At 38.2% G+C, this 12623-nt stretch overlaps 1 protein-coding gene across 6 annotated transcripts in view; it reads left to right on the top strand.

Annotated features, from left to right (window-relative positions):
* PHIP (PHIP subunit of CUL4-Ring ligase complex) overlaps positions 1-12623 on the top strand; it is a 67655-nt gene that overhangs the window by 35894 nt on the left and 19138 nt on the right. For 5 of the 6 annotated variants that reach the window (XM_081856691.1, XM_081856690.1, XM_081856688.1 and 2 more), the window contains 10 exons: positions 110-335; positions 661-786; positions 1820-2003; positions 2858-2981; positions 3825-3965; positions 4466-4542; positions 6210-6441; positions 9026-9145; positions 11400-11507; positions 12124-12248. In XM_081856691.1, coding sequence (XP_081712817.1) covers positions 110-335; positions 661-786; positions 1820-2003; positions 2858-2981; positions 3825-3965; positions 4466-4542; positions 6210-6441; positions 9026-9145; positions 11400-11507; positions 12124-12248 — 1463 coding nt within the window. The remainder of the gene's footprint in view (positions 1-109; positions 336-660; positions 787-1819; positions 2004-2857; positions 2982-3824; positions 3966-4465; positions 4543-6209; positions 6442-9025; positions 9146-11399; positions 11508-12123; positions 12249-12623) is intronic. The other variant, XM_081856689.1, reaches the window with a different exon arrangement.

The following is a 12623-nucleotide window of genomic DNA, read 5'->3' as shown; positions in this document are numbered from 1 at the left end:
TGCTTTATGGCTCTTCTGAAGTTGACTCTTAAAATAATAATAGGAAAGAGCTGCAAATAACAATGAAATACTAGTTTTGTCTATAATTTAAAATTTGATTTATTTACAGATAGCAGATCAGATGTTCTTTCACAGTGATTATCGGCCTCTCATCCGTGATGCCAACAACTTTGTGTTGGATGAACAGACACAACAAGCACCACACCTCATGCCTCCACCCTTTTTAGTTGATGTTGATGGTAACCCTCATCCATCAAGATACCAGAGATTAGTTCCAGGACGTGAAAACTGTAGAGAGGAGCAACTTATTCCCCAGATGGGGGTAACTTCTTCAGGTATCAACAACTTCAACTTGACTTGGGCCTTTGAAGTTTTATTTGAGTATGCAGTATTCAACAGGATTTCCAGGGAAGATGTCTTAGCACTGTTACCAGACTAAATGCACAGAGTGGTGTGCATATGGGAAAAGCAATGATTTAATGTTAATTGTTTTCCAGCATTATTATTAATGATCACTAATAAAGGAGCAATTTCACGTTCATAACCTCCAACTACCTTTAATGCAAAGGGGAATCACTTGCTAATATTCCAATACTTCTAATACTTATTGAGAAATTATGGATCAGCTAAAGAACTAAATTCAAATTCTGCTTTTCATAGGACTAAACCAGGTTTTGAGTCAGCAAGTTAGCCCCTTGGACAGCATGATACAGAGACTTCAACAAGAGCAAGATCAAAGGCGATCAGGAGAGGCTGGAACTAGCAACACTAACAGAGTTGGCCGGGGTAAAATAACTCCTTATTTAAATAGCCAAATAAGCAGGATCTGACTTGCCTCCATTCAGTATATCACATTTATGGAAAGAGGGCACTTGAGCACAATAATAATGTCTTTCATCACTTTCCAGTAATAAAATGCATTTGTTTTTAAACCAAGGAACTTCATCAAATTGCTACTAGCAGGAAAGCTTAAGGGAGTTACACAAGCTGTCTTCAGACATTAAAATAAGGAGTGGAGTGATCTCACGCGGAGGGTAGTAGGGATGAGCACTCAAGTTTCATGCCATGTTGCCATTTCGGTTACACTCCATCTTGTGAAGGGTGACTGTTTGCAGCAGAGAGCCTTCTGCTCACGAAGGTTCCCCATGCATATTAGATCCCTGGAAAATAAAAATTTGCATTGTGTGGGGAGTCTCTTGTACAAGAGTAATACAGAATAGTACAGGAGGTTCTGTGCTTCAGATTTTCACAATCTAGAGGGGGCAGCAGAAGTAGGGTGCTAATTTCTGCTGGCTCCCTCCATGTGTTTAATCATTGTAACACATGAAGAAGGCAATAGTGGCACCCATTTTACAGTTTACAGCCTTAATTAGTTGAATATAGTGGACTTACAGTAGTGCTTTATATTGGTGGTTAATTCAGATTGCCAAGCCACCTAACTATATTTAGAAATTGTATTTTTAATCTACATGTAATTTTCTTGCTTGGGATCCTAAGTTGTATTTCTGTGAACAGAACAAATATTCTGTCTGTGGAAGGGGTTCAGTTTCAGCAAAGGATCTTGAGCTGGGAAGGTGATTTTTCCTGATTCTCTCTATGGCTTTCAGTGCCACTTTTCACACAGTTCGGGGGGGGGGGTTCCCAAATCTCTGTAGCCAACTTTTGAGCTGGACTGTGGGGAGATGGGAAAATCCCCCTTTCTGCCAGCAGTAACATGCTGTGAGTGAGTTTGTTCACAGGAATTAGGTTCTAAGCCATTAATTTTATGCATCTGATTCCCTCAGAACTGTCTCTGAAAATATTGTTTTTCATTTCAAAGGCTCTGTAAACTCTACCTCTGAGGTACATTCACCACCAAATGTTGGGTTAAGACGCAGTGGACAAATTGAAGGAGTGCGGCAGATGCATAGCAATGCACCAAGAAGTGAGATAGCTACTGAGAGAGACCTAGTGGCATGGAGTCGAAGGGTTGTGGTACCAGAGCTGTCAACAGGAGTAGCTAGGTAAATTCAAGTATCTTGCTATCAAGTTGCTAAGTTTGAATAGCTAGGCTTACAATTAACCTTGGAAGTTATTTGTACATATTTCATTTAAAAGCCCCAAACTGGTATCAGTTTTCATAGGATGCTTTTGCTTTTCTTTTAAATCCATATAACAAGCAGTATTCCCAAATTTATTATTGGAGGAATGGCTGCAGATACAGAATCTCTTCTTTCACTTGCTGTGCCTGGAGTATATATCTATTATGCCCTTAGTGGGTCACCTTTAAAACAAAACAAAAAACCTATCACCCATGTTGGTTCCGGAGAATCTGCACCATTAGGGTCCTGAACATCTAGCCTTGAATTAATTATTCTTTATATTTTACTGTATCTATTCAATGTTGCAAGTTGCAATGTTGTTGTTAAAAGTTCATCTTTATGACACGGGGGGGGGGGGCGCGGGGGGCGGAAATCACCTATTTTAAAAATATGGGTTAATTTTAAAATGTGGGTTAATTCTGTGAGCCAGAAGTCGGTGTGCATTCCTTGGACTTAACATTTTAGAACTCTAAAATGTTCATTACAAAATTGTTCAGTTTTGTGAATATGAATAAATGTGTGTACAGATCTATCATCTTTTTCACCTTTTGAGGGGATTAAAATTTTTGGTATGCTATTTTAAAACTGCAGAAGGAGTTGTTGATTTATGTTGGCATAACTACTTTGGAGTCCTATGTTGTCAAACATGGAACATATTGAAGTGTGTGGGCACATGGCCTCTTCTCCAGGAATTTGCCTGGACCTTGTAATTCTACTTCATGTAGAATTATACTGTAAAATACGTGCACATTAGTATCTAAATTTCTCTTTTGTAGTAGGCAGGAGGAATGGAGAACAGCAAAGGGAGAAGAAGAAATCAAGTTATACAGGTCAGAAGAGAAAAGAAAACACATCATCCCTCATGTTCCTAGAGAGAATAAAATACCATCTTTACCTAAGGTAAGCAGTGAACCATTGTCTCTAATGCAGTCCCTCATGAAAGGTACAGCCCTAAACAGAATTACTTGCAACTAAGCCTCATTGCAATCAGTAGGAATTATTGCTGGGTAGACTCAAATATAATTGGGATAGAAGTCTGATATAAGGTAGAACAGGATTTCAACCATAGCAAGGCAGATCTTCGGGAAAGCTGAGGGTATATGGCATAGTAGGGCATGGCTTTTTAGGGGTGATTTTTTTTTTTTTTGCAAATTTCTTCTATGAAGGGGGTCTTTAAAATATGCTTTTGGTGTGAGGAATTCAAATCTGCTGTTATTTTTTTAATGAAGAAGCACATAAATTGCTTTTGGAAAACCAAATAATTTTAATTTTACTTTCTGAAAATGTAAACTACATGTGAATGCTAAATAATATTAATATATAATATAACTGCAAGTACTTGGAAATTATTTTTACTGATTTCTGTGCAATTCTACACACATTTTACTTACCAAGCAAAACTAAATTATATTAATTTAACAAAAATATTTTTGAATTCCCAAGTCGTGTTACCACTTTTTAGTACCTCTCATTTTTTGAATTTGAAAGTTGAAAAATTCAACATGCCCTAGGACGTTGTAGCAGTATGTGAGCTGGATCAGTTGCTCCAAGCAGAACCCTACATTTGTATACTTAGATAAAATGTTGCAGTTGCTTCATCCCGATCTTCTATATCATAAAAACCATATAAAGATAAATCTGTTCAAAAATTCAATCTACATGTTAAGATCGTTCATCAAAAAGAATTTGGAAACAGTGACTTCTTGTGTATCATCTTGTAATGGCCATTTTGTGTCTTCCTAGAATCATTCACATGATCATCTGTTAGATGTTGGTGATTCAAAAAAGCAACAGGCCAACCAACATAACTACCGTACTAGATATGCACTGGAAGAAACTGCCAGACCAAATGAAGATGCGGAAAAAGGAAGCAGTTCCTCAGAAGTAAGACACTGAATCTCATTTTATGGGACGGTGACAGTAGCATTCATTCAGGTTTATGTTGGTGGTGGGTCAACATTTTTGTGTGACATTTAAGTTGCATGCATCAAAATTGACATACTTGCTATAGCAAGGCAGTGCTGCAGTGTGGAGGGCTCCTGCTCATCATGTCCAGCAGCCAGGCCCTTCTTCCAGGAAACAGCATGTGGGTGGGGGAGTGCAGGGAGCAGTAGATGAAAATTGGAGAGGGATCTACAGCAAAGGGACCTCTGCTGGAAGCTAATTCTGCCTTTGTGAACAGAAGGAGCCCTTTGCTCACAGGGGACAAGTCTAGACCCAACCCAACTAATATTTCTTAGAAGAAATATTATTGGGGACACACACACACACACACACACACACACACACACATATAATATATGATGTTTGTATTATGTGGATAGATATTATATTCTAGTATGTATTACTAGTTATAAACAAACATTATATTCCCTTGCTCTTAGGAGGGAGAAGTAGTTGTTGCAAGTGGAGGAACATCTGAAGACGAGAGGAAAGCATGGCACAGTGATGGCAGTTCTAGGTAAGAGACTGAATATAAAGGTCCATAAAGGCTGTTAAAGGCGCATGTACGCACTCTCGCTATATATAGCATAAAGGAAAGAAAGAAATTTAAAAAGGGAAAAAATAAAAACAATTAGATTAAGAAAGGATGAATTGACAAACAGTTATGGAATGCAAAAAAAGAAAAGAAAAGAAAGAAAGAAAAGAAAAGAGAGAAAGAAAGAAAGAAAGAAAGAAAGAAGAAAAGAAAATACTTAGCCTGGGATTCAAGCTGCTGTACATGCACAGGGAATTTTCGTCCTCCCCTTTTAAGCACCAGTCTCTTCCATACTTTGAAACCCACTCTCAAGTTAGTGAGATGCTCTAGGGTAGCAGTCCCATATCCCTTGCATAAATAGTTCAAGTATTTCTAGGTCCCAGCTATAGTCTATAAGATTTTCTTGTCTAAGCTAAAGCAAAACTTGAACACTGAGAATGGATTTCCTCTAGTTTGAATAGTTTAAGATAGACATTGAAGAAACATGCATAAATATATTTTGGTCTAGAGGATAACTTTAGTTTAAATAAATGAAGGAACTGGAAATTTGTCAAAAAAATATTCTGTATTGATATTTTTGCAAAGTCTATATACTTGGGTCACTAGATAAAGGCAAAGCATTGTTGAGAGAATGCACAAAATGTAAGAAATCATTTAAATAACAGAAGAGGCAGTGTAACAGTGATTAAAAACAGTACTTCATGGGCCTATTTTTTGAGGCATTCAGTAGGACAATTATTCTTAAATGTTTAATAGCAGAAGTATATTTAAAGAGATTGGAAAAGTAGTTCTGCAGTTTTGCAAGTGACTGATTTCATGTGTTACACAGAATGGTAACTTGAACCTAGTTAGTATAAACTAGAAAACAGGAAATTTTAAAACATTAGAAATGTTACTTTAAGTACAGTAAATGTTAACCTATTTTTTCAAGCTTATATTTGTATTTGGGATCCAAAGCTAACTGCTATATTGAAAATAAGATCAAATATGTGTTAATTGGAATATTTAATGAAAGTTTCATAATTTGGTAGTTTTTATTTTAAAAATTCATTCTAATCTTGTATACCTGTTTTTATCCTTAGGATTATGTTGTATGAAATCCCATCTGTTCATCCTTTAGCGATCCATTCAGGAAATGCATATAGAGTCAATCAATTTTAGTTCTAGTAAAGGTGGGGTAGGAAACACTTAAATCTTCCAATAATAATAATAATAACCCTAGCCACTCTGGGCAGCTTCCAACAAAATATTAAAATACAATGGTCTGTTAAACACTAAAAGCATCCCTAAACAGGGCTGCCTTCAGATGTCTTCTAAAAGTATGGTAGTTGTTCTTCTCTTTGACATCTGGTGGAAGGGCATTCTACAGGGTGGGTGCCACTAAAGAGAAGGCCCTCTGCCTGGTTCTCTGTAACTTGGCTTCTCACAGCAAGGGAACTGACAGAAGGCCCCCGGCGCTGGACCTTAGTGTCGGGGCAGAACGATGAAGGTGGAGACACTACTTCAGGTCTGCACCAAGACGTTGAATTGTGCTCAGAAATGTACTGGGAGCCAGTGTAGCTCTCTAGATTTTAAGTCCTAGCTGGAAAGTTATTTTTGTGTGTGTTAAGCGTGCGTAAATTTATTATTAGTTTGTTTTTTTCTTCTAGTGACTATTCTAGTGATTATTCGGACTGGACAGCAGATGCTGGAATTAATCTGCAACCACCAAAGAAAGTTCCTAAAATTAAGACTAAGAAAGCAGAAAGCAGCTCAGAAGATGAGGAAGGTCCTGAAAAACAGAGGCAAAAGCAAATCAGAAAGGAAAGGAAAAAAGATACTGAATACAAAGATGGTCCAACATCACCAAAGAAAAGGAAACCCAAAGAGAGAAAGCAAAAGGTTGTATTATAGTAGTAGAATATTAGCTAATATAAACATTCTTCTGATTAGCAGTAATATTACTTTAATTGTTGTCAATATTGATTCCTATGAATGGCAGTTATAATTTTAAGGCACCCACCACACTACATAAATGTACTTACATGTTTCTGAACTTGAAAGTGCTACTTACTTTTTTACTTTGCAAGAGTTTTGAAGTCTTGCATGTGTTAAATACACAGGAGAGGAATCCTTTCATCAACAGAAGAGAATCTCTTTGATCCAACCCATTAGTAGAGTGGTTTTGTTCTCATGCAGTGTGACTTTCATTCAGATTAAATGTAGTGATGGTACCTGTCCTCCTTGTGCATTTTGAATGCACCTTTTGTTTAAATCATTCACCTGTGGAATGCTTTATGGATTATGTTAATCCATTGTCATAGAGGACAGCCACATAAAAGCTGTTTGGGGACTTGGAACAACAACCCTGGTTGTATTCCTGTATTTCTTCTGTGTTTTCTACTACTTTGTAGGGCTTTTCCATATATTGTTTTGGATCTCAAGTTGCTCCTCTGTTCCTGTAAGAAAGAAGGACATTTCTATAAAACCCCTTCTCTATTTGTAGCCCTCTGTACCATATCCCACACTGTTCATTAGGGCCTCCCAATCCCAGAGCAGATTTCTGAAGTAGCAGAATGCATAAAGGGAATAGGGAGGCAGGAAAGCTCTGTTCTGTGAAAGTAAATTCTGTTCTGTTCATAGATGTATGTTTGGATCCGAGCCAATGTTTTTCTGCAGCAGTTCCCTACTTGTTGATTAATTGTACAGGATCCTGAGTATCTGGGGGGGGGGGGGGGACTGCCATCCCTTGAATGGCAAAATCCTAACCTGTTTCACATATAATGCTAAGCTATGGTGTGTTTGTGTGTAGAATATTTATATCCAATTTCTAACAGAAAATTACTCAATATGATTTAATGTTATTTGCCCAAGCCTCAGTCCAACCCCCTGCAGTGCAGGAATATGCAGCTCTCCCATATGGGAATCAAACTTGCAACCTTGACATTATCAGCACCATGCTCTAACCAACTGAGCTATCCAGGCTAACTGTAGCTTCTCATGACATCCAAACCAGGACAAATGGCAGTTAGTCTTAGGTATGATTAGTGGAAATGAAGCAAATTGATTTATGAAGCTGGCTTGTTTTCACTAACTACAATATAGTTAAGATTAACCACAACTGAGTTTGGATGAAGGCTAAATTGTGGTTAATTTAAAGCAGAAGCTTCCGATTTCCAAACCAGAGACTGAATTGCAGGGTTGGTCTATATATCAGATTGGAGACAACTTGCAAAGTATCTAATCTCCATTTACTGGTCCCACTGCTTCAATCTTCATGGCTTCATTAATTCTTTTCATTAAAATTGTGGGGACCCACCATTAAAAAATAGCAGTTGGTAAAAATCATACTCTGCAGTAAGGATGTGAAGATGGTGACTATCTTGAAAATTTACTTCAAAGACCTCAATTGGGCTTTATTTTAATAATGTGAATATGAGCACAACCAAGGTAAATTCAAGCTTATAGAAGATTTTGATACTGTGTGTTTATATTCTAATAGACTTGCTTTCTGCTTTCCAACTGTATTCCTCAACGCAACTCCAAACATTAAGGAAAAATAATGGATACATTGAAAACCATGTACTTAAAACAAACAAACAAGCAGCTGAGCTGGAAAAGGATCAGCCACTTAACATAAGCTTTCCCTTTTCCCCTCTCCCTCCTGGAATCCTTTCCAGACCATAGTTGCTGTTAATGGCTGCATAGTGTGAGAGAGAGCAGTGTAGCTAGAGCAGCATTGCATTTGGACATTTTTTAAAGTAATGAAAAACATTTTGGGTGGTTTCCCAAACCACACAATTGAATTTATTTCAAACCAGATAGTTGGAAAATACAGATTCTGTAAATAACAATTTTGATGCAGTAAGAAGATTCTCTCTGCATTACAGAGAGCTGTTTCTTCATCTCTGCACTTTTCTATATATCCACCCATCGAAAAAAGTTAGCTCCCAGGGTTCCACTATGTTTAGAATCATAATGAGAACTGAATCTTGCAACAGAGCTAAATTATGCAGATGGAGTCTGGGTCGATTCTTAGTGGCAACCAGTGGATCAATGGGATTAAGCAAATGAACTGCAAATTGAGGTATAGCAGAAGTGGTTGAGTTGCATTACAGTAGGCAAAGCACCCACCCACTTGTGCCTTCCCATGGTCCAGGCAATATATACCCTCCATGCACACACAGGAACAGATGTGCTAGTAAATACACAATCTTTCATTTTCAGAGTTCTATCACAGTCTAGCATAAGAAGCAGGACCCATGGTGGGAGTCCTGTGTAGACAAGGGGTGTGTCAGGTTTGCTCCTGTTACAAACATTCTCCTATTTCGTTCCCCCCCCCCCAGGATGGCTAACCAAAATATTTCAAATTAAATATATTTTTCAGTAATTCTTTAGACTTCTAATGATGCGTCAAATACAGTTGTTGTTTTTTATATAAAAAATGCTAGAGATTAATTCAGATTTATTGGGGGGTTTCTTTTAGAGGTTGGCTGTGGGAGTGTTGGCAGAAAATGGCTTGACATTGGAAGAATGGCTGCCTTCTGTGTGGATCACAGACCTTGTTCCTCGCCGATGCCCATTTGTACCACAAATGGGAGATGAGGTACGTTAAAAAATTTCTTCCCCCCTCCTTTATTCATTCTGTGCTCTGTCTAGGTATTCTTGTTTTATTGTATTAGTCTATTTTCAGAGTAATTAAAACAAAAACAAAGCAGAACGCTGGAATAACCCAGAACAGTGGTGCTTGTTTTTAAAATACCAGTTATCTCTACTTGTCACTGTTGAGTGATTCAGACACCGGGGTGCTAACAGTATAAGAGGAATGCATTGCAATTCATAGAGAAGGAAAAACTATATATGTGATGCTTGTCTCTTAGGCCTGTATACTCTTCAGTCCACAAGATGTGGGAACCTTGCAAATCATTGCAGTGGTGAGGTGTGCAGAGTTAAGAGAGCATTTCTCCCCCTGCCTTATTTCTTCTCCCTTGGCAGGCTGCTGGGGCAGAGCTTTTTGAGAGCTCCTTTTATGGGAGCCATCATTAGAGTTGCCAATAACCCCTCTTTTGTTACAGTGCAGAAATTTTGGCTGGGTAGAGTTATTGATAAATTCAGCTAGCTCACACCATCTATATATAGTGCCAAATGTCCGATACCTAAAGCAAATTTACTCAGTTCATTATAGCTTCTATTACAGAAACATTTGTCTCTGGTGGCATAAGGGAGGGACATCCAACAATCCTTAGATTTACACCCAGTATAATAGGGTCTTCAGGGTAAGAAATTAGACTGATCTGCTCTCTATAAAGTTAGTAAGACTTGTTACAATAGATTCTTGGCAGAGAAGGGAAAACATGGTGTGGGAGAAAACATTCTACCTTACAGGATTGTTTAGTCCTTGATTTCAGCCTAGAAAACTGGGTCAGCCAGAAGAAATTATAGGTGTGGCATGCTTGTTGATTGTACGGACCATATTTATGGAAGATCGCAATTCTGGCAGGCATATCTGAGCTTAGGTTTTCCTCCCAAAGTTTTGTGGTGTCTGGATTCCAGTGGGCCTGTAGCCATGGCAAGAGGGCATGGTGTTTCAGCATCACACCATAAACTGAATCAGCCCTTTTGCTCAGAAACTGGAAAACTGTTTTGTTTAGGAGAGCTCAGGTGCTACAATTGTTAGAGTGTCAGAGTAGGATTTGGGAGAGAAAGGTTCAAAATTTCTACTCGGCTGTGAAGGTTGCTGGGTGACCTTAGGCCTGCTGCATACTTCCCCATCAGGGTGTTGTTGGGATAATATGAGGAGACCAAGAGCCCTGTATGCCACCTTGAGTTCCTTAGATGAAAGATGGATGTAATAAATAAAATTCCAGGTGTTATCTTATTCTAATGTTATAAAATAGGAGCAGGTAGTGCTGTGGTCTAAGCCACTGAGCCTCTTGGGCTTGCCTGTTGGAAGGTCGGCGGTTTGAATTCACATGATGGAGTGAGCTCCCATTGCTCTATCCCATCTTCTGCCAACCTAGCAGATTGAAAGCATACCAGTGCGAGTAGATAAATAGGTACTGCTGTGGCAGGAAGGTAAATGGTGTTTCTGTGTGCTCTGGCACTTGTCACGGTGTCCTGTTGCGCCAGAAGCAGTGTAGTCATGCTGGTCACATGACCTGGAAAGCTGTCTGGACAAACACTGGTTCCCTTGCCCTGAAGTGAGATGAGCGCTGCACCCCATAGTCGCCTTTAACCGTCCTGGGGTTCTTACCTCTTTTCTTTTCTTTTTACTGAATGTTATAAACTTGCACTGTGGTGTATTAAAAGCTTCAAAATGTTTAAACTGATTATTAGTGTTGAATTCTGTTTTTAAATATAGCTGCGAGCCTTATTAGCCACTTCACTGGTTTCATATTATGTGCAATAATGAGAAAAGCATAGCATGACTATTTTGCTATTGTAAGCTAGGTAGAACCCAAAATGTACACATTTCATAAATGTATAAAAATCTTATTGGTGCTTGTTGAGAGCAGGCACTTCTCAAAGATGATACAGAAACGTGTACAAAGCAACCACTTCATGTTGTGTGGAAAAGGCTAGCGGGAGTAGAAACAGAAGTGTAGCAGAGGACATGACTGGAACAGTGAAAATGAGGTAAGGGAAGAGGTGGCTGCTGGTCAGGAAGTAGAAATGACAAATAGCATGTCCTCTGATATTTAAGTATGTGTTATGCGGCTGGGTAAATGGACTTCCAAGTTTTAAAAAGAGAATTTCAAGAGAAATATCTCTAGACATTTAATGTTTTTGAATCACCAACTTTTTCACACATCAAGTCGGGTGGCTTTTTTTTTTTTTTAAGTCTCTGTTCTATTCTTAAGGTATATTATTTCCGACAAGGCCATGAAGCATATGTTTTAATGGCAAAGAAGAACAAAATATATAGCATTAATCCGAAGAAACAGCCATGGCATAAGATGGAACTACGGGTATGTCTCTTCTGTTTCTCCCTATAAGTTCTGTACGTATTTATCTTGGAGTAACTCCCCTAAACTCAGAAGGATTTATTACTTTGTAGGCATACATAGGATTGTCTTCTAAAACAAACCATGGCAAGGTGGCATTCTTTATCCTTGACCCTCTCCTATCTTGTGTGCATTTCCCTCCATCCCTTGCTGCCATTGACTGTTCCTAACTTCTTGTAAGTTGAGTGCAATTTCAGTGTTTTGTGGTCATGACAGCAAAGGATAAATATATTGCCAAATGAAGAGTAGCTGTTAGCATAGTCCTATTTCTTATGTTTTTGTATAATGTTTGCATATTAAGTTTCTGTATAATTTATACACCACATTGCCTTCTCCTCAGCCCCCTCTCATGTACTGTAGTATTTGAATCACATTCTCTATCGTCTTTAGACACTGAAGTAACCTACAACATTAAATACATTAAAAAATTACTAAAAAGTGGACTCCATTTCACTTCAAAATACAAGGAAATATATGGTAAAGCTTAAAACTCCCAGACTACTTTTGCTGTCATATGTTAACTCTTTCTGTTGTATTTTCTTAGTTTACTTAATGCAAGGCTTTTTTTGGTCTCCATCAGGAACAAGAACTCATGAAAATAGTTGGAATAAAATATGAAGTTGGGCTACCTACACTTTGCTGCCTTAAACTTGCTTTTCTTGACCCAGATACTGGTAAATTGACCGGAGGATCTTTTACAATGAAGTAAGGGCCACTGTTCACATACGGCTGTTGTAATATTTGTGGCTAAATAAGTGTTTGTAATATGCTCGCAGTGGATCTAAATTAAAAGGTCCTTATAAAATGAATCTTAAAAGGGCTTCCTAAGTAACTTTCAAATATTCATCGCTTTGAGCTTCTGAAAGAAATTCATTCTTCCCTTTCTTTTACCTGTTGAAAATAGAAGTCAAGAGAAGATAAGAGAGCAGTAATGGGCTATACTTCTGTGTGCACGCCTTCATTTTAATCAGCCCCCCCACTTCCCAGCAATTCAGTGTTAATTTGGTCTTCTACCAAACTTATACTTTATCCCTTAGTGTACTGGGGGACGACGACGACACTGAAGTTCTTTTACAAAGT

The sequence above is a fragment of the Podarcis erhardii genome, assembly GCF_964252035.2.
Source record: "Podarcis erhardii genome assembly, chromosome: 3".
In the NCBI taxonomy this organism is placed as follows: Eukaryota; Metazoa; Chordata; class Lepidosauria; order Squamata; family Lacertidae; genus Podarcis; species Podarcis erhardii.
The sequence above is the reverse complement of the archived record's forward strand: the minus strand, read 5'-3'. Positions and strand labels throughout refer to the sequence as shown.